Below are 21,979 nucleotides of genomic sequence, written 5' to 3' on the forward strand. Positions count from 1 at the left end.
TTACTTGGACACCAGAAAAATCCCTGTAAAGCATGTGTATGTGTGTGTGTCCCAGAGCACTGGAGCACCAGCACCTCGCTCTCCACCTATCACACACTCATACTGGAGTGAGGAGGTCGTCGGACCCACTGGGCAGGAGGGACCAGCAAGAAACAAACCCTTCCAAGGAGGAGGGTAAAGAGAGCTCCGTTCTTCTCTGGAATGTCACAGGCCACACCGTCTGGCCCCAGAGGCCCCTTCCGCCAGAAGTGGACATACTGAGTGATCCAGACTTGAAACCCACACACCACACCTTGTGAGGGCCATAAGCTTTTATTGACAAGTAGGGGGGTGACCCAGGAGTCTCTGAGCAGGGATTGCCAACATGGTCTCCCCAGGGGCTCAGGTATGTGTGTGGGAGGTCCCCTGGGGGGCCTTGGCCCTGTAGGGGGCACAGGCAGGGCCTGGGTTCAGAAGAAACCAAGCTGCTTTTTCTCCTGCTGCTGCTTCCACTTGGCCATGCTGTAGAATTCTTCCTTGGATTTCCCAAAGATATCTTGGAAGTCAGAGTCTGAGAGATAGAACTGGGTAGGGAAGTGGGGGTGTGGATGCAGGAGAAGGGTGTCAACTGAGCCCAGACTCTGTCCCACCCACCCAGAGGTGTCATCTCAGGGATCAAGGCTCTCCTCTCCCACATCTCTCTGCCTATCACCCCATCTGGAACACAGATCTCCCTGGGCAGCCTGCCTCTTGCCCATCCTCAGTGGGTCATGCCCTGGGTGCCACCAGCTCAGTTTTAGATGCGTTAGTGCTGGGGCAGTGAGTGGCAGGGGGTCTTGGGCATCCACCTCTTTGTGGGCTGGGTCCACGCCATCTGGCAGGTCCTCGGCGGCCTGGTGCATCAGCTGTTCGCGAGGCAGGTTCCCACTGACCATGGATCTGGGGCTGCTGTGGTAGGTGCTGGTGCTGGAGCTGGTTGTAGTGCTGGTGCTGGAGCTGGCGCTGGTCCTAGTGCTGGTGCTGGCAGTGGTCCTGGTGCTGGTGCTGCTGCTGTTGCTGCTGCCTGCCTTGGGGCCTAGCTCCAGCTCACTCTTTGAGCTGTCCTGGGAGCCCTTGAGGGCTTGTAGGGCCAAGGGGCTTGCCCTGCCATGGCTTGGCCATCTGGACAGCTGGAAGTTTTTGACTTCCTGTCCAGAGAGGGGACTCAGGCTGGGCAAGGTGGTGGATAAGCTCCCACAGGGAGGCCACATGGCCCATTGGCCCTCTTGCCCCCAGCTGCAGCCCCTGCCACCTACCAGGGCCTGGCTCCTTCCCTGCCCCTCTGCCCACCTGGACCACACTGACTGAGCCCAGACCCCCAGGGGAAAGCCCAGGAGGCCCTGGTACTCACTGCTGTTATCTCAGAGACGGCAGATGTCGCTCCCAGGCTGCCCTCCACCACCTCCTCATAAGACTGGTTGTTCTGGGGGCAAGAATCAGGCGAGGGGCAGGATGGAGTGGTACCAATGGGACCCGGGAGGGGGCCTGAGGACAAGAGCAGACCTCTCCCACCCACACTGGAAGACCCTGGGCAGGGTGATGCCTCCTCTCAGTCTGCCCGGAGCAGGCCCTCTCCCCCAGATGAGGGTGGGGCTACGGGGTTCAGGCCTCACTCACGGTCCACTTGTAGGGGTCCCAGGAAAGGAACCATCCAGTGAAGGTGGGAGGCTCGTGGCCCTGCTTGACCAGCACGATGGGCGTGGCCGGGCTCCTCCCCGCCGGATGGGTCTTCAGGTACTCCCTGCCCCAGGCCACTGCCTCCTTCTTCCACTCGCTTGCAGCTTGCCCAAGCCACAGGAAGATCTGGGCCACAGAGGAGGCCTGGCCTTGGGCAGGTGGAGGGGCTGCCCGGAGCTGGCCACTTCCCTCCCACCTCTGTCCATCAGATGGTCTCAGATTCCCCCACACACGTGCCAGCCAGCCAGACACACCCAGTAAGCTGGCTGCCATACCCATATACCATAAACAAGCCGGAAAGTCACAGGCATGCACCTATGCTTTCAATCCACACATTTATGGAGCACCTACTGTGTCAGGCACTGTTCTAGGCTTTGGGAATACAACTTTGAAGAAAAAAGACAAAAATCCCTGCCCTTGTCGAGCTTTCATTTTATTGGGGTAGACAGAAAAATAGGCAAAATACATAGGATATCAGAGGGAGAAAAATAAGGCAGGGAAAGAAGATAAGAAGTGTGGTGATGGTGGTAGGATATTGTAATTTTACATTAGAGATCTGAGGGAGGTGAGAGAGCAAGCCCCATGTGTGTCTGGGCAGGAAGTGTTCTAACCCGAAGAAACAACCAGTGCAAAAGCCCTGAGTGTTCTGGCATGTTCCAGGAGCAGCAGGGAGAACAGAGCAAGCAAGGGGGAGAGTGGGGGCAAAGTGGGCCAGAGAGTTGGGGCCGCCGGGTCACACAGGGCTCTGGCAAGGGCTTTGGTTTCTCTGCGATGGGAGCTCACAAGCCTTATCACCACGTTCACACAGTGTCACAGACACAATGAGGCAGACACATACACGATCAGCTCTACAGACACATGATCGTCCATCGCCACACAGGGAGACAGCAAATCACAGCCACGCACTGTCACCACAGTCACACATAAACACAATCACACCCGATCACAGTCTCACACACCCAGCCTGAAAACCGCAGATGGCCACACAGAAACCTCGTTACCCAACCACACAAATACAGTCACTCAGTCTCCCACTCCTACAGCCAGTCACAGAGTCTCTCTCTTTTTCACACAGTCTCACTGGTTAGAGCTGGGCTGGCCAGTTAACTTGACCACACAGCCATTACACACAGCCACATACACAAAGGCAAATGCAGTCACACAGAGACATCACATATACACACGCAGTCATTCAATCTACAGTTGGCCACTCAACCCTGACACAGGTCAGCCACAGGCACTCAGCTGCCTGGAATCACGCACCCCGTCATAAGACACACAGAGTTACACTCTGGTCACAAAACTGCTCAGTATTGCACACGCATCCCAGACACAGTCACAGTCCCCCACAGCCTCACGGTGACACAGTCATCCATGGTCTCACATCCATGGTCACACAGTTACAGTGTCACAATGTCACACAGCCACAGAAGCACCTGCAGCCTTACCTGCAGTCACATGGCTGGAAACACACAAAGTCACACATGCTCACACCCAGTTACACAGACACAGACACACTCCATTCACACTCCACCCAGGCAGGGGGTGGCTGCCTCACCTCCTGCCAGGTGTCAAGCAACATGATGTCGTACTTGTCCAGGTCCTCTTGGCTAAAGAACATCACTTCCATGAGGACCACGTGGCCCGTCTGGCTGGAGCACTCAAACAGTCGCGGCTGGAAGCTGGAGACGTCCTCAGGGAGCCTGACCAGTGTGGGCACAGGGCCGTGAGGGGCGCAGATAGCCCTGTGCCTCTTACCAGCCTGTGCCAAGCTAGCCCTCAGCAAACAGGCCCCAGGGGCTGGGGAATAGGAGGACCCTGTGCCCTCCTCTGAGCTCCACCCATCCCGTAATTCACTCCGGGAGCACCCTGCTCCTCTCTGGGACCCCGTCCGTCAGTGGGGAAAGCAGATTAGGTGATCTGTCTAGCCCCAGCCAGCTGTGGCACAAGCTGCCCCAAGAATTTTCCCAGAAGTGGGCGGGCCCCAGGAAGGGGACTGCATGTTTAGTGGGGCAGGCCTGAGCGGGAGCCCTGCCCTCCCTGGGAGGGAGGAGCCGGTATCCCACCCCTGGCTGGGAGCCTGGCCTCAGGCCCAAGGTGGGAGGAGGGAAGCTAGGCTAAGAGAGGGGGACAGTAGTGCTTAGGAGCTCTGGAGATCTGGGGGGAGTGCAGTGCATAAACCAGGCCCCACAGGCAGAGCGGCCCTGGACTCCGCTCCCTCCTCCCTTTGAGGACTCACTCTGCCCTATCCTTGGATACACACCCTGGTCCACTTAGAGACCACACACATACACAGTTCTTGCACACTCCACACACGCTATTTAGCCACGTGTCATATTATACTACACACACACACTGGGCACCACCACCCCTAGGGACTAGGGTTGGGGGAGCCTCTGCCAGTGGGATGGTCCAGAACTGGGACAATGCAAGGAGCACATTCAGCCAGCAGAGGGCGCCACTGCACCACTCTCCCTGGCATCTTCGTGATCCAAATTATCCAGGGCTGGGGACTGAAGTTGGGGCGCTGTGCTCCTAGGAGCCCTGGGGAAGGGCAGCCAAGAGTCTTCAGTTCTAGTCTGGCCTCTTCAGATTTTTGTGTGACCCTGAATTAGTCACCCACTCTCGTTGGGCCTCAGTTTCTGCCTCTGTGTAAGGAGAATACCCTTTTCCCAGCCCTGTCACCTCTTGTTGCTGGGGTAGGGAGCCCGGCCTCCCAGGGCCTCCCAGAAGTGGGGAGGCTCCTGACCCTCTAGCACCGTTTCCTCCTTCTTCCTGGAGATGACAGTGACCACCATCCGTGCCATCTCACGCTGGTCACCGCTACAGCCCTGGCAGGCAAAGAGCTGGGTCAGGCCCTGCATGGGGAGGGGTCTCCACCTCCAGCCCCACATCCCTGATTCACAGAGGCCTGTGGGGAGCTGGGCCTGAGTCACAGGAGGCCTAGGCTGATGGCAGGGCACAAATAAGCAAGGGATCTCTCTTCCTCCCCCTCCTGGCCTCCCTTTCCCCAACTGATAAGGGTCACAAGGACTGGGACCCTCTCCAGGTCCAGAGCACAGGATGGGGACTCCTTGGCTTAGGGATCATTCATGGTTTATGCTGAAGATCAGAGAAAACTCTGGAAGCTGGACTAGGCCTCTTTGTTTTCCTGAGAGACTTACGAAGGGGTGTGCTCCCTGCTCAAGGCGGAAAGGAAGGGAGGCAGTCTAGGCCTAGCCCAGCTCCGGCCTGTGGGCTCCCAGGCTCACCCGTCACTTCGTAACTGCCCCCAGGTTCCAGAGGGAACATTGTGGCCTCTCCTCCTCCCCCTCTCCTGGCCTGTGTGAGGCTGGACTTGCAGTCTACAGCCCCTGTGGAGTGGACCCATCCCTGCCTGGCACCACTGCCCTGGGTGTGAACCGAGTGGTCAGTGTTGGGGTACCTTCCCAAACCAGAGGTAGCAGATGTCAGGTGTGACCAGCAAGAAGATGTCGCTGGAGTTGAGGGCTGAGGCACGGGCTGGCACCTCCATGGTCCTGGTGTTGTAGCTGTCGGTGCCTTGCACCTGGAAGAGCCTCGTGGTGGATGCCGGCTGCCCCTTCTCATTGTGCCCTGTGTCCCCCTACAAAAGGGCTGGGCCTCAGACTGAGACAAGGGCTCCTGGGGGCCACCTCCCTGTCCCAGTGGGGACCCTCATTAAAGCCACCACTGTTTTCTGGACCCTCTGAGTGTAGAGTGTGAGGACCCCATCAGTCTAGGATAGGGAACCAGGCCCTTTCTAAATGGACTCTTCACCCCATCCCTGAGGAGTCAGGGCATAGCTCCCTCAGGCCTTGAAGGTGGAAAGTGGGGGCTGGCTTTGCCTGTCTGTGACCCCAGGCAAGGCCCTGGCTCCCTTTCAATTCAAGTTCTTCACCTGTCTCCTGCTTTGTGGCTGGCTCTGGGGACCAGGAGAAGAAACTCAGGCGGGGATCACCCTTGGAGCTCCTGGGCCTCAGACAAGCACTAGGAACCCAGGGGTTGGTAAGCTGGGTCCCCGGCCTGAAGAGAAGGTGCTCAGCATGTATGTGTAAGGGGCACAGGCACTTGGAGGAGCCAGTGAGGCTGTGACCACAGCAGCAAGGTGGGCCCTACCTGGAAGACCACCAGCTGGCCCTTGAGGATGGCAAGGAAGTGGGGGGGGCTCACTGCCCATGGTCACATGCTCCTGCACCAGGGCTCCGTGGTACATGAGGTCCAGCTCCTCAGCGTTGCAGTTCAGGGCCTTTATCTCATGTGCGCTGGCCTGGGGGCCCTGCAGGCGGGGGTGGTGAGGGCCTGGCGCAGCTCTTAGATCCCATTCTCAGATCCTTAGCTCTGGGGCTTGAAGGCACCCACCACCCTCCTCAGGTCGGCGCACCTGCCATAGGTACAGCATGTACTGGACACGGCCCATGTTCTGGTATGCGTAGAGTACAAGGTAGCAGCTGTCTGCACACAGCTGTCCATGATGCTTGGGATCCATGGGCTGCCTGCATGAGTCCTGGATGCACCACATCTGGGGAACAGGGGGCAAGTGGGCACTGGTGGCTCCTCCACCTGAACCAGCCTCCCTGTGCCCAGCCTTGAGGCATGCCTCATCTCTGCAGGCAAGGGGCTCGCCTCCAGCAGTGCGCCCACCCCACACTCTGTGCTGGGCTTGTGCAAGGATCTGCAGGTGACCCTTTCCCTCATGGGCCCCTGGGACCACCACACTTGCGCCAGCCTGCTCTCGGCAAGGACTCTGAGTTGGCGTGGGGTGCCTGGGACAAATGAGTGGTGAGGACTCCAGAGGCTGCCGGGGCGGACCTGACTCCTGCCACACACCATGCCCAGCCTGACCCCACCAGTCACAGCCGAGGTTAGGGGCAGTCAGGTCCTGGCATGGCTGCTCAGTGCTCAGGCCAGAGCAGCAGAAGCTGGCCAGAAGCAAGGCCTCAGGGCTCTTGGAAAAATTCCCTTTTTTCAAATGTCACTTAAAAAAACAAAGCCTGTTCACAGACGGAAAGGAAAACACTTCCTCATGCTTAACAGTGTGATGTCTTATTCCTGTGGGTAGTGAGCACGGGCTCTGGAGCCAGGCAGACCCGGCCAAATGCCAGGTCAGCCCCATGTTGGCCGAGAGACCTTTCTGAGTCACAGTTTTCCCCACCTGTTAAAGTGGGGATAAAACACCCACTTCGACATGGCAGGAAACAATGCTTGGGCATCCTGGGCCTACACAGAACTAACAGCTGTCTCTGGGAAGGTCTGCTCCAGACCAGAGCATCCAGAATCCTGCCTTTTGCAGAAGAGGCTGACTATAACCACACGCCACTCAGGAGCGGCACTCACCTGGCAGCCAGGCCTCCCAACCATACCACTGCCACTCCCTGCCACACCTGCCTGTCCACTGGCCTGCTGAGAGGAGTCCCCTCCCTGCCTTTGTGCCTGGGGCCTGAGTGGCAGAGCCCCCTCTCTTTCCTCCCCTGCCCTCCTCTGTCTTCCTCTATCCCTCTCTCTAGCTCCCTGTCGGCCCCATCTCTCCTGGATCCCCCCTTTCTCCTCTGCCCATGCTCCCATCTCTCCCTGCATTTCATCCCATCTACCCCCCATTCTCTGTCTCTTTCTCTCTCAGTCTCCTCTTCTCTCTGTCTCTCCCTGTCCCCTCTCCCTGTCTTCCTTTCTCCTTGCTCCCCCCTCTACCCCTCTCCTTGCCCTGTCTCCTCCTATCTCGTCTCTCTTCACTAACGGCCTCTGTCCAACCATATCAGGGCAAATGAAGGAGGAAGCCTTGGACAAATGGTGTTTTCTCTGACCTCGACCTATCTTGAGAACTAGAACCCCTCACACAGGCCCAGCAGTCCCATTCCCAGAATCTCACAGCATCTTCACACCAGTGTGGGACCCAATGGGACCACAGTTCTTGCCCCCATTTGATAGATAAAAAACTGAAGCCCAAAGGAATTAAGGGCCTTGCCAACAAGTCAAGATGAACCCAGCCCCATACAGAGCCCAGAGGTGGCCCCCACCTCCTGCATCTCCCAGAATACTGGTCTGAAAGCAGATGGATGGCTGACAGTGCATGACTGTGTGTTGGGGGTTGGGTGTGTGGGGCTGTGACTGATTATATGTGACTGTGTATTTGTGTTGGTCTGTCTCTGTGGGTTGATGGTTGTATGCGACTGTGATCATGTGTGATGCAAAGTTTGTGCAATTACATGCTTGCAATTGTGTACTTGGCTGTGATTAAGTGCAGTTAGAAAGTGTGAGTAGGTGTGTCTCTATTATCATATGTATGACTGTGTTATACATATGACAGAAGGGCACAATTAAGCATCTGAGCGTTACTGTGCTGTATGCCATGAGTGTTATATGAGCGAGTGGCAATGGCTGTGTATAATTGATTCGGTGTGATGTGTATGAGCGGGCTGTGGGGAGGGTGTTTGCATATGTACACATACCCCTAGGTGTCCTTGAGTGTGTGTAGATGTGCACCTGGGTGTACCTGGGTCACTTTAGTGGCTATACCGTTCACCTGAAGACAAAGCCTACCCCTGTGTGCCCACTTCCCCCAGCTAAGGCAGTACCCCTCACCTCCACCTTCCCGGAGCCGTCATCCACCATTCTGAGCTGAGCCGCTAGCTCAGGCTGGCTGCGCAGTTTGCCCACGTCCGGCTTTACCTGAATCCCTTTACCTGAGGGTGGGATAGACGGTGCCTCTGGCGCCCTTTGCCCTTGTCCCAACCTCCGCCCCCGCCAACCCTGCCCCACCCATCACTCAAGAAGCCTCCTTCGGCCACGCCCCCTCGCCCATTCCGCGGAGGCTCTGCGTGCCGCCCCGCCCCCGCAGGCTCGGCTCCGCCCCGTCCGCTCACCCATCCCCCTGGGTTCTCGGTGCCTCCTCCGCAGACCCCGCCCCGCCCCCGCAGGCTCGGCCCCGCCCCGTCCGCTCACCCATCCCTCCGGGGTTCTGGGTACCGCCCCCACAGGTCCCGCTCCGCAGGCCCCGCCCCGTCCGCTCACCCATCCCTCCCTTGTTCTGGGTGCCGCCCCCACAGGCCCCGCCCTGCTCGCTCACCCATCCCTCCGGGGTTGTTCCTGCGTTGTTCGTTAGACCACGTCCGGAAGAGCTGCTTGAAGGCGGCCGACTCGGCGCCGTCGTTCACCACCTCCACGTTGGTGTGGGCCGGGTAGCCCTTGGCCTGGATGAAGCCCTGGGGCGGGGGCTCTGTCAGGCGAGCGGCCCGAGGGCCCACTGCTCCGCTGCACCCGCGGGACCTGCTGCTCGGGCTGCAGGGCCAGTGGAGCCCGGAGCCTCGTTAATTAACCAAACTCATGACCCGCTGAAGGAGCTAGCTCCGTCACTACCCACTTCTCTGAGGTCCCTGAGGACAGGCCAGGTCCCCTTAGTCCGGGCCTCGGGAAGGGCCGGCCATGACAACCGTCAGACCCCAGGCAGAGCCCCGTCTCCCTTCCTCTGAAAGGATGGGGCGCCCAGTGCTGTAGGCTCCTCAGACCTCAAGGCAGGACCGCCTCCCCCTTTTACACAAGGTTTCTTAGGTGCTATCTGCTCTTCCCCCCCACTCAAGGTGCCCAGGGCAGGCCGCATGGCCCTGATCCCAGAGAGGGGCCCTACGTTCCCCGTCATATGCCTGGGCAGAGCTGTGTCTCCTCCCTCAGATTGGGCGGTTTGTCTCCAGGCTTGGGACCCGAGGGCAGGGTCATGTCCTCCTCCATCAGACAGGCCTCCCAGGGCAGGATGTATTCATCTCCTAGCCCTGGGGCAGGACTCCCTCCCCTTTCAGACCGCAGGACATAGATGTCTCTCAGCTTAGTCTTAAGAGTAGAGCCATTTCTTCCCTCAGACCCCAGGGCAGGCCTGCCTCCCACTTCAAACCCCAGGCAGCTCTATGTCCCTCTGAGACAGGGCCCCACAGCCTCACCAGAGCCCGAGTGAAGGCAGCCTTTTTCTCCTGGAGGCTGGACGTGCGTCCCTGCCACACGTAGATCTTGAAACCACCCTGGTCCAGGATGTAGCAGTCCTAGGAGCAAGAGTGGGGCTGCTCAGTAGGTGGTCCAGATGGAGTTGAGGTTGTGGGGTAGGTGGGGATGGATAGGGGGCTGGGGCCCAGCCTGCCTCACCTCCTCCTGCAGTAGGTCTTGGGTCAGTGGGGAGGTCGCCAACTCCTGGACCACCAGGTCCTTGCCCTTCTCGTAGACACTGGGGGACAGGCATCCAGATATGGTCAGTTCAGCCCCTCCCTAGCTTCCCTTCCACTCTAGCCCCCATGTCCCCCGCCCCTCCCCACATGGCAGAGGGCATGGGGGCTGGGGCCCTGAGTTGAGGTCTTGAGTTGACTGCTGCCTTGCTGTGGAGCCTTAGGCAATCCCTGGCCCTGACAGGGCCTCAGTCCTCCTGTCTATACAATGGGTTTCTCAGAAAGACAGCCATGCAAGAGTACAGGCTGGGCCCAAGGTCCCACATGGCCTGCCCCAGAAACCCACAAGCCTTTACTGGAGGGCTTTCTACAAACACTGTGTTATTGCAGTAATGATGGACATGCAGGCCTAGGCTATTCCACCCACCCTGCCCACTCCCAAGGTCTGCTCACTGGTAGAGGCGGACATTGGCCTTCTGCAGCTGGTTAATACTCTTGTCGGGCATGGCTGTGTGCAGGTTGCCCACTCTGCAGCCCAGCACAGCTTCCATGATCTGCATGAGGTCAGTGGCTTCGACCTCATCATCCACCACACCGATCTGTGCACGACCACCACGCTCCCTGTCCTGGAGGCTGCAGGTCAAGGCCAGGCCCTGCAGGAGAGGACCTGGCAGTCGGGCTTCCCCAGCATGCCTCCCTTACCCCTCAGACAGTCCATCCCAGATCCTTCCTGTCAGTGCTCAGCTCCCAGAGCCTGGGGGCAGGGGGAGGTGTCCCCTTTTCCTGGCATCCACGGGCACCACCAGTGCAGGGTCTGGACTCAGCTTGCACCCATTAGGTACTTCTCAGGTTGTAGCAGAGAGCCAAGCCCACCTCTTCAGGTGGCTGGAGGATGGGCACCTGGAGGACCACTCCTCTCCCCGAGCTCTGCACCCCTTGGTTCCCAGGGCAGACACTGACCCGCGCCTTCTCAGCAATGCTGGTCTTGGGCCCGTTCCACTGGATCATCACCTTCCCCAGGTCCAGCAGGAAGATGTCACCCTCGTTAAAGCTGTTCCAGGAGAGCTCCACCTGCCAGAGCCAGGAGGGGCAAGGAGGGAGACAGGTGTTTTACTACCAGCACCCAGGTGGAGGGGTACCACAGCCTGTCCCGCCTAGGTGAGCATAGCTCGAGTGTGTCACTTGTGTGCATGAAGCTGTGTGCAATTGGGTGTATGTGTGACCGCAACACCACTATTATGGTGTGTGGGCATGCATCTCTGTAACTGTATGAGACCTTGAGGGTCACTGTGGGTGTGGCTGTGTACATCTCTAGGCATGTGGGACTGTAGGTAATGCTGCCTTTCACAGGGTGTACATGACTGAATATGACCTTTTTCACTCAAAGCATGTCTGTAGCTGTACACGTGTATACAAGTGGGGCTTATGTATCTGTTTATCCATGTGTGCGGATGTGTGTGTGTACATGTGTACATATGTGGGGGGCACATCAAATGTGAACAGCTGTGTGAGCTCATGGGTGACAGTACATGTGTGCCTGTGTGGGGGACAGTGTGTCATCCATGGACTGGGATAGTTATCACCCAAACAGACTTTTGAGACTAAAAGGGGGGACTCTAAATAATTATGCCAAGAGAACAGGCAAAACCTGGGGCTACATGATGTCCCTGCATGACCAGGGATGTATGGTCACTGAATTTGTGGGTGACAGTGAGTGAGCCTGTATAGGACTCTGTGAGTCACAGGGCTACCACATACCTTGTAGACAGTAACAGGCACAACTCAGGTGTCACCATTCACATTGGAGACATCAAACACCTGAATGTTCATTATACCAAACTCCTGCCAGATGGCAGCAAAATGTCTCGTTCTAACAAAATCAGTGTTTTCCATTAATCTCCTGACAGGTGGAAGTAAGGGGCACTCTGTTCTAATTTGCACAAGGGCATTCTGTGGACTAGAGTGGCCCCAGGGGCAACAGTGGGAGACAGTGTGTGCGGCCTATGGGTGATAATGACAATGTGTATGAGAGTGTGGGGCTGTGCACATCCCACCCCAAACCATGCTCCTTCCCACTGTGCTGCTTACAAGGACCAGCCAAGTGCACCTTCTTGTCTGCCACACCTCCCCAAGTTCTTAATACACCCATGAGACAGACGAGGAAACAGAGGGTCAGAGGAGCCATCGTGGGGGTGGAGCTAGAAGCCTGGCTCTGCCTTCTCTCTCCTCCTTCAAGACAGGCCATCTGGGAATGCTGATAGCCCATGTACCCCCTACTCCCCCGTCTCCCCCTACCTTTCCCTATTCTTCAGTACATGCAGTCTGAGCTGAGTCCAGAGGTCAAGTGGCACCCTGGCAGCCCTCACCTCGGTGGCTGACACGTGCTTCCTCCCTTGGATGTGCAGCAGTCGCTGGATGTTGTACATGTCGGTCTCCACGTGCTTGAGGCCACAGGCTAGGCCTCCCTTCCTGTAGCTGAGGAGGGAATGGGGTCTCACATAAAACCACACACTGCCATGTGCAGGAGTGAGTGCAGGTGTGAGCTCACGCACGCATACATGTAGGGATATGCATGTGCCTGTTTAATACATGTATGCATGTAGATATGAACACGTGTGTCCAAGCACAGGGGTACACATGTGAGGGCAGGAGGGTGCATTTGTTTATCCGTGTGTAGCTATGTGGACACATGCACATTTAGGTACATGTATACAGTGGGGGCATAGTATATATCTGTTTATCCATGTGTTTAGATGTAGATACAGGCACATGCACCTGTAATACAAGTGGGGCATAAGTGTTTCTGTTTATCCATGTGAGTAAAGATGTGAGTGCACAGAATTTGGGCAACAGCATATATGAGTGTAGGTGGGCAGGGATGTGCACATATGTGTGTAGATATGCCCATCTGCGGGTGGACACATATAGGGGTGCTGTGTTTTTTCTGTGTGTGTGTGTATACATGTGTGCATGTGTTCATGTAACACCATACGCGTATATTAGGTTCACCTCTATGAAACAGATGATTGAATATTGGCAGTTTCCTATGGTTCAACCTACTATATTGCAGTTATTAATTCAATAAATTTTTGAAGCAATTTACAGCAAAAGACATATTTCTGCTTGGCACAGTAACATAAAAGCAGGCTCAAAACAACATTGGTGTCCACTCCTGGATATATACCAAAGAGAAATGAAAAATATATGTCCATATGTTAACATAGATGTTAACTAAAGTTACCGCTATAATCATTTCACAATATATGTAAGTCAAACCATCATGCTGCGTACCTTAAACGTACACAGTGACGTATGTCAATTACATCTCAATAAGACTGGAAAAAAACCAAGAACTTGTATACAAATATTAATAACAGCATTATTCATAACAACTAAAAAGTGGAGACAACCCAAATGTCCATTAAGTGATGAATATATAAATAAAATGTGGTACATCCATACATCATGTGTGTATAATTCCATTTATATGAAATGTCCCAAACAGGCAAATCTATATAGACTGGGGGAAGGGAGTGTTGTGGGAGACTGAGAATGCCTGCTAAAGGGTTTTGGACTTCTTTGTGGGGTGATGGAAATCTTCTAAAATTGTGGTGATGGTTGCACAAGTCTGTAAATATACTAAATCACTGAACTGTGTGTTTAAGTCGGTAGGTTGTATGATCCCTGCTTTGTATCTCAATAAAGGTGTTATCTCCTCCCTCAAAACAACCCACACACCAGAGATAAGGGAAAGACCCACCCCAGGCGGCCCAGCCACCCCACGGTTCTGTCCCTCGTTGCATCACTCACATGATTCCAGGGCGGAAGTAGCTGCGGAAACAGTCGGACTCGTGCTCCTGCACCTCCCGGTGCTGCACGGGGGCGTCATGCAGCGCCTCCTGTAGATGCTGCACAAAGGTCTCCGCCGCACCTTGCGCGTCCGCACCTGCCTGCTTCCCGACCCAGTAATGCAGGTCGTTGGACACCCGCTGTGTGGCCTTCAGGCTCTGGGGGACCTAGGACCCAGGTGTGTATGTGTGTCGGGTCGGGGGAGAGGGCTAAGGCTCCAGGTCAAGGATGTACCAAGGGCCTTGTGGAGACTGGGCAGGTGTTCCATAAGCAGGAGATGGAGAATGGGGAGGGAAGGGCCAAGAGGCCTCCAAGGCTGCAGCCCCTTGTGGCATGCGATTCTTGGGCTCCCAGCCTGCCTGTTCCCAGGGCAGAGCTTAGTCTACACCATCAGACTCCCCAGCTGGGCCATGACACCCCCTCAGACAGACTCCCCAGGTGCTCACGTGGAGGACAATGTAGCAGTGTTCCTCAAAGAAGTTCCCATAAGCCCTCTCCGGTACTGGCACCATCTTCAGGTTCTGGGAAAGGAGAGTGTCTAGTGACAACTCAGGAGACCTCCCCATCCCCCCATGACCCTCTGGGGTGGGGTGAGGGAGGGAACTCTGAGGTGGGGGGAGTGTGGAAGAAGCCTAATCTCAGAGACTAAACACCAACTCTACTGTCTGGTCATGCCCCTCACCTCAATGATCCATACGTGGAGGTCTTTATGGCTCTGGATGGCTGGGAGGCCCTTGTTGATGTCCATCCTAGGCCAGGCAGGACAGAGAGAGGAAACAACAAGAGCCAGAGTTCTCAGGCCCTGGCCACCTGTACTCTGGGCTTCAAGCAAGAACTCTTCCCACCTACAGCTCTCCAAAGCACCTTCATCATAGAATGTGCCTTTCATTAGGAGGGCTGTGGAAACACAAATGCCAGCAAACCAGGACAGATGCTGCAGACATCAGCACATAGGCTTTGCAAACAGGGACCTGTTTTGTCATCTGTGGTTGTGCTCTGGAAACAGCTGAGCTCTGTGGACAGGGACAGGCTTTGAACATAGGGACAACCTCTGCCAACAGACAGGGAGTTAGAAATAGGCTGTGCAGACAGACACAGGATCTGCAGTCAGGGACAGTCACTGTAGACAGTGATAGGGTATGCAGACAGGCAGAGGCTCTGCTAGCAAGAGTTTCTGCAGGCAGGGACAGACTCTGCAAACAGGGACAGCCTCTTGAAATGAGACTGAATCCTGTAGACAAAGACAGGCTCTGCACACAAGGACAGAGCTGCAAATAAGCATAGGTCTTCCAGACAGTCAGGAATGGCTATGCAGAGATCTAGCACCTGCAGAGAATGATAGGCTATATGGCTAGAGAAAGGCTCTCCATACAAGCATAGGCTCTGCAAACAGGGACAGCTTCCTCAGACTGAAGAAAGGGATGCAACAGGCACAGGTTCTCCTGACAAAAATGAGTTCTGTAGACAGGGTCTATCTGTGTGTATAAGGACAGCCTGTGCAAACAGACACAGACTCTACCCAGGGAAATTCAGACAGGCTGGGAAAATGAGCAAAAGCGAACACTGAAAAAGACTGCAAACAGTCACAGGTTTTGCAGGTATGGAGAGCTTTGCAGACTGGGAAAGGCTTTGCACATGTGGATGGAGACAAACCCTTAAGGGACTCTTTGCAGATACAGAGACAGGTACATTGATAGGCAAGGCTCTGCAAATGGGCACAGCATCTTCAGTTAGAAAAATGCTTTCCAGTTAGAGGCAGGCTCTTGAAACAGGCAAAAGTTCTCTAGGTATGGTCAGGTTCTGCATGCAGGGACAGCCTCGGGAAACAGACTCAAATCCTGCATACAGGGAGTTGGGAACAGGTTGGGCAAACAATCATGAGCCCTGAAAAGAGATCCAGACTCTGATAAAAGACACAGGCTTTGCAGACAGAGGTTCTATAGACAGAGACTTTGCAGCTAGGGAGAGGTTTTGTAAGCCTACACAGGCTCTGCAAACAGACAGGCTCTCTTAACAGTGACAGCTTCTTCAGAGAGTGTAGGATTTGCTGAAATGAGCTGGCGTAGAAATCAGCTTCATGTTCAAGCACAGATGCCCTAGACATGGGTAAGATCTTGAGACAGGGCTGGGTTCTGTAGAAAGCCTGGGTTCTGTAAAACAGGGACAGGCTTTATAGAAAAGGATGAGTGCTGGAAACAGATAAAGGCTCTGTAAACAGGGACAGGCTCTGCTAACAGGTACATATGGAATTAGGGATAAAATATGCAGATAGGCATAGGTTCTGGAAACAAGGATGTGCTCTGCAGAAAGACACAGGTGCTTCCAGATAGACACAGCGACCCCTGAGAGTGATAAACTCTTCACAGGAATAGATCCTGCAAGCAGACACAGTATCTATCCAGGGAAATTCAGATAGGCTGTGCAAACAGACAAGGCCCTGAAAAATGTCATAGACTCTACACATAGGGCTCAGGTTCTGCAGACAGAACCAGGCTCTGAAATAGGAAAAGACTCTGCAAACAGGGACATGGTCTACAGACACAGGCACCTACTGCAGAGGAAACAGGTTCTGCTGACAGGGACGGTTACCATAAATAAAGCTTTGCAAATAGGAACTGTCTTCGGGCAGAAAGGTGTCCCAGACAAGGACACCAGACAAGCTCTGTAGACAGGGATAGGCTCTGCACGCAGGGCAGCTTGCATAAAAGCAAATCTTATACACAGGGAAACAGAGACAGACTGTTTAAAAAAAAAAAAACCAGGTTCTGAAAAAGACAGACTCTGAAAATAGACACAGGCTCAGGACAGAAACAGGCTCTGTAGATAAGACAAAGGTTCTGCAAACCCAGGACAGACTCTGCACGCAAGGACTGTCTCTGAAGACTGTGACAGACTCTGCAGCAAGTGACAGGCTTAGCTAACCTGGGTGGTTAGACAAATCAGGCACAAGCACTCAAATTCTTGAAACAGAGCTGAACTCTTAACATACACAGACTCTGCAAACAGCAACTTGGCTCTCTTGAGTTTGTGCTCTGTGGTTCTCACTGTGCACAGAAGAGAAAGCAGCATGGAAGGACAAGTATTTGGGGAAGAGGGGACTCTCGATTTTGTTACATCTTGGCAGGTGACTCTCAACTACCCCAGGCTTCCCTACACCACTCCTTCAGAAACCTCTGTGTGAGGTTTGATCTTTCCTTCATCCATGTAAGTTCTTTCTACATCTAACCTAAATCTTGCCAGTTGCAACTTTTTCTTCTTGCTGCTGCTTTGCTCAATAGACCCAGAAGTCACTTCTTTCTGATGTCTCATTCCTAGAGGCCCTGGTGTGGTGTTAACTCCTCTCCCCTCCCCACTCCATTCCAATTGTGTCTTATCAGCAGTAGGAACACCCTTGGCTTTACTGGCCCTGTATGACCAAGGGGAAACAAGCTGGGAGGGGAGATACAGAGTTACAGAATCAAAGGCATAGTGTGACAAGTGACACAGTGGCCCACATTCCTTACACCTTTGTCTAGGGCCCCTGAGGGCTGGGCTCGGGCCCTGGTGAGCTCACAGTACGCTGTGGGAAACACTCAACCCTCTCAAAGAGGGCCAAGGTGGCCATGTAAGGGGAGGGGGCGGGCAGGAGAGCGGGGGAGGGAGCTGCCCAGAGCAGGGTGGGCAGAGGGGGTGGTCCTGCTGGGGTTTAGAGCTGTGAGGTGTGGCCCCTCTGAGCATGTTCTGGAGACCACGTATGCTGTTGGTATGGTCTCCTTCACTAGAGCAGAGGATCCCCGAGGCCAGGGCCTTGTCTCTTGATTACCGCCGGCTCCCAGCTGCCCGACACCCAGCAGGTACTCAGCAAATAGTTCTTGAAGGAATGAAGCCTGTCGCCTGCCCAAGACTCGACTGAGTGAAAATGGATGAAGAAAGGAGTCACCTAGCGCTCTAACTGCACCCAGAACTGCTGTTGCAGTTGATGGCCTGTTGCTGTGACAGTGACATGAGAAAACATGATGACACTGAGTGACAGGCATAGACATTCGGTGGTGACAGGCAGAAGCAGTGGCCAGTGACGGTGACCGGGGAAAAGGCAGGCAGTGACCAGAGGTACAAACTATGGGCTGTAGGAAACAGCAACAGAGTGGCAGGAAGACTGGCTAGCCTCAGCACAGTGGTCACCGGGGCCCCATGTGGGGCAGGAAAATCAAACTGGTGGCCAGAAAGTTGGGACTGTGCTGGTTTCACTGGGCAGGGACAACATCAACCCCAGGGCGCTGGGAGGGTGCCCCCATACCCAGGTCCAGCTGAGGAGCCAAACTCTCAGGCTCCCAGGGCCTGAGGCCTCATCTCCATGTAACCTGTCTTCCAGTTGGGTTCTGGGGGGATGGGGGAAGGAATGCTCAAAGGGTAGGGGCCCCCTCTCTCCCCGCACCTCTTCTTTCCCCCAGGCAGTCCCTTTCTCCCTCAGGGGGCCTCTTCCTTCCCCAGAGCACCCCCTCTAACCCCCCCAAGCCCTCCCACCCATGGATGTCCCCTCTTTTCCCTGGGGAACTCCCTTCCATCACCTACCCTGAGTGAGTGGGGACCCCCCCACCTGTGTCCTCTCCCTACTGGGAGCCCCTTTCTTTTCCCTGGGGGCTTGCTCCCTCCACCCAGGAGGCCTCCTTTCTCTCCCAGATGCCCAGTTCCTCCTCTGACATACCCTTCTCTCCCTGGTGCCCCCTCCTTTCCTAGGCGCTCTTCTTTCCCCACTGGCCACTCCCTTCCTCCTCCCATGCATCTTCCCTCCCCAACACCCACTTCTCTCTTCTGACCGCCACTCCCCACCTCTCCCCAACCCGGCATGCCACCGTCCTCTTCCAGACACCCCTTTCTCTCCCCCAGTGTCTCATCCTTTTCCCAGGGCACCTCCCCACCCCGCACCCCTGTCCTCCCTCAGTGCACCCTCTCTCCCCTGGCCCCTCTTCTTTCTTCTGGGTTCTCCTCTCACCAGGCACTCCCTTCCTTCTCCAGACACCTCTCCTTTCTCCACGCACCCCTCCTCTACCCAGGGGGCCTTCCCTCCCCTGGCGCCGCTTTCTCCTCGCCCAGGTGCACAGCTTCCTCCTCCTGAGGTACCTGTGTGGGGCGGACCCTGAGGTTACTTTGCCCCACTCCCAGGAAGCCAGGAGTGGCACTCCGGCAGGGAGGAGGAAGGGCAGGGCCTGGGCCCCAGGTGTACCGACTCTGTGGGTGACAGAGACCCCGAATACAAAATCACCCCCTTTCTTCCTCATGGGTCGCTCCGCCTGCAGCCTCCCTGCCCCCACCGGTGTTCTCACTTGTTGGGCTGCTCACTGCCTCCCCAATTCTGCCAGCTCCTCGGCAACCCTGAGCCCTGTGACCCATGCTGTACACCTGTGACTCGGAACAGCCCCTCACCACCCGGTTCCCTGAGCCCCCTCCCTGCCCAGCTGTGCCCTGTGCCCCCTCACCACCAGGCCTACCTGCTGGAAACTGCTTGCGCCTTCGCCCTGCCTGCGGGCAGTGCTGGGCCTGGCACAGGGCCAGGCTCTGCCAACTGCCCCCCCTCCTCTGTAACCCAATCCCAGCTCCCGCCCTGTAGGCCACACCCCACTGCTCAGCAGGCTGGGCTTTCAAACTTAGTCAATCAGTTAGTCAGTCAACAAATATTAACCCAGGTCTCTGAGAGCCAGTCCCCTCCCCAGGGCCATGGCTGGTCTGCCAGGCCTCACTTCCTGGGTATGGTGGCCAGAGAGAGCAGGGGATGGAGGCCTGGCTGGGCCAGGATGTGGGGTGTGGAATACACTGTGACTTCCCTTCTCTGAGAGCCCAGATGGGCCCCTGATCCCTAACCCCCAGAAGGCCAGGTCACCCCAGCAAACTTTAGGAGGAAGCAGGACCAAGGCTGGTGGTGGTGGGGTGGCAGTCTGGCTCTGTGAGACCCAGGTCACTTCAGGAGGTGGGGGAAGGTGGCAAGGGCTTCCTTTAGCATCTCTGCTCTCCTCCCTGCTCCCTGTTTGGGCTTGGTGCCTGTCACAGCCCTCCCCAGCGAGTGCTGATACCCATCGTGGGGGAGGCCAGTCCAGCCCTTGCAGGGAAGACACCTCTCCCATACCTCGGGCTGCTCCCTCCTTTCCTTCCCGATTGGCGGGCGGGGGGTGGGGGGAACTCCAGGCGCATGGCCACCACTTACCTTAGCCCACAGGCCTCAGTCCCAGCCACAGCCCAGCCAGTGTGGATGTCCCTTCCAGAACACACTGTTAAAACCTGCCCAACTGGCCCCAAGACCCTTTCCCCATGTCCCGTCCTCACCCCCACTGCTCCCTGTCACAGGGTGAGGGGACTCCAGGAAATCTGGGTCCATCTGTGCCCAGTAGGACCTCCTGCCAGTGTGTGGTTGTGTTTAACAGACAGGAGTCAGTGGGTCCTTGTGTGTGAAGGGATGCCCGCGGCACAGGGCACTTGGTCAGTCCCTGTGTGTGTCTGACCTCATGTGTGAGAAAATGCCTGTATAACCTTCTGTTCCTGTATGTGACAGTGTGTGTCTGGCTCCGCCTGTGCATACCTGTTTTCCTGGATCCTTTTGTCCCTGTGCCCAGCAAAATTCCGTGGACTCGCTTCTCCCCACTTCCTCATCTCAGATTCTCTCCTCTGTCCACTCTACTTGGTCTTTGTGCCTGCATTCCCCGGGAATGGCTCTTCCCTGGTCACCAATGCCCCCTCTCCCCAAAGCTGGTGGTCAGTTCTCTGTCTTCATCTTACCCTCCCTCTCACCAGCCAGGGACCCCTCTGACCACCCCTTCCTCTGGAAACAGCCCACAGCCCAAATTTTCTCCCCCACTCACTGGCTGCTCCGTTGTCTCCTTGGGGGCCTTTAAAGGTCAGCGGGCACAGAGCTCAGGCCTTTGGTCCCGTCTCTTCTATTTTATTTCCAAGTTCTAGTCCTCAGGCTGTAAGTAGCATGGAAATGCTACTGTCTCTTCTGACCCAGCTCCCACTTCTCCCAAACCCCACCCCGGCCTCAGTCGCCTTCATCTTCCTGCCTGGTCACATCTCTCCTGGCACATCTGACCTCACACTTGATATCCACGTCAGGCCTCTCAGATCCACCTCCTCTGAGCCTCAGGAAATGGCACGAACATCTACCCGGTTGCTCAGGCCCCAAACCTGGGAGCTGTTGGAGGTTCTTCTCCTTCCCTCACACCCACAGTGCAGCCACTGGCCAGTCTGGTTCATCCTGGATCCTGAGCCTGGCCAGCCCTCTCCCAACTCCTGCACAGCACCTGGAGCCAGCCTCTCTCACCAGTTGGCAGCATGAGCCTCCCTCTGTGTGTCTTGGTCACTCTGGCCCCTGTGTCCCTCCTCCCACAGTAGCCAGAGGGATCTTTTCACCATAAATCAGATGGCGCCACTCTCCTGTTTCAAACCTTCCAGTGGCTTCCTCAAAACCCCAAATTGCGTGTCGCTCTGGCTGCCTCTCGTATCACTCTCCCCATTGCTCACTATGTTCTAATACAAGATTCTTTTTGTCCCTCAAAATGCCAACCTCATTCTAGTCTCTGGACCTTTGTACTAGCTGTTCCCTCTGCCTGGAAGCCTCTCCCTTAGATCTTCCCACAGCTCCTTTTCTGCATTCTAGCCTCAAACAAGATGGCACCTTGCCAGAGGGGCCTTCCCCGACAACCTTAGCTAAAGCAGTCCTCCTCCTCAGCCATGCGAGGCTTCCCTCATCTCTTTAGTGCCTTCAGAAGCTGACAACTATTGATTTGATCCTGGTTTAGTGTCTGTCCCCAGCTGCAGTGTGAGCCCCTTGTGGGCAGGGCCTTGCTCACTGCTGTAGCCCCGTATCTAGGATGGTGCCTGGTGCACGGTACTTGCTTAATAAATATTTGCTGACACGCTCCTGTGGCCTACGACTGATCCAGTGGGGGTGTGTTTGGACCCTCTGCTGGGCTCTGTCCTGAAGCCAGGGCCTAGAGTTGAATCCTCTCCAGAGCCAGGTTCCAATCCCAGCTGAAGCGCCAATCCGTCACAGCTGAAGCGCCCACTGGCTGAGTGACTTTGGAGAGGTTTCTAAGACTTTTTCTGAGCTGACATTTCCTCCTCTGAGAAGGCAGGGCAGCTCACATCCTTCCACCCCCAATGTGGGCAGGACACTCCGCCTGGCAGAGTCCAGACTTAGCAGCTTAGTAGGGGGCACAAGGACCTCTCCAAGGCCCCTCCCCTCAGAATTCTCTGGGTCTCTAGGACCCAGCAGACCTTGGGTGGACATAACTGCCCCTTTCCAAAATGGTCCCACCTGTAACCTG

The 21,979-nt window shown here is 55.8% G+C and overlaps 1 protein-coding gene across 1 annotated transcript; it reads right to left on the reverse strand.

Moving 5' to 3' along the window:
* Nucleotides 1-209: 209 nt before the first annotated feature.
* Nucleotides 210-19,223, reverse strand: VILL (villin like). The gene is given in 21 exon segments (XM_046663897.1): nt 210-563; nt 828-1,166; nt 1,370-1,441; nt 1,636-1,821; nt 3,254-3,398; nt 4,381-4,526; nt 5,120-5,299; nt 5,812-5,859; nt 5,861-5,971; nt 6,077-6,214; nt 8,272-8,372; nt 8,756-8,891; nt 9,621-9,719; nt 9,820-9,898; nt 10,290-10,489; nt 10,797-10,907; nt 12,203-12,311; nt 13,647-13,852; nt 14,132-14,206; nt 14,368-14,434; nt 19,154-19,223. Coding segments are annotated over 20 exon segments (2,661 nt in total). The 5' UTR covers nt 14,434; nt 19,154-19,223; the 3' UTR covers nt 210-449.
* Nucleotides 19,224-21,979: the final 2,756 nt, after the last annotated feature.

This window comes from Equus quagga, chromosome 1 (genome assembly GCF_021613505.1).
Source record: "Equus quagga isolate Etosha38 chromosome 1, UCLA_HA_Equagga_1.0, whole genome shotgun sequence".
Taxonomy (NCBI): domain Eukaryota; kingdom Metazoa; phylum Chordata; class Mammalia; order Perissodactyla; family Equidae; genus Equus; species Equus quagga.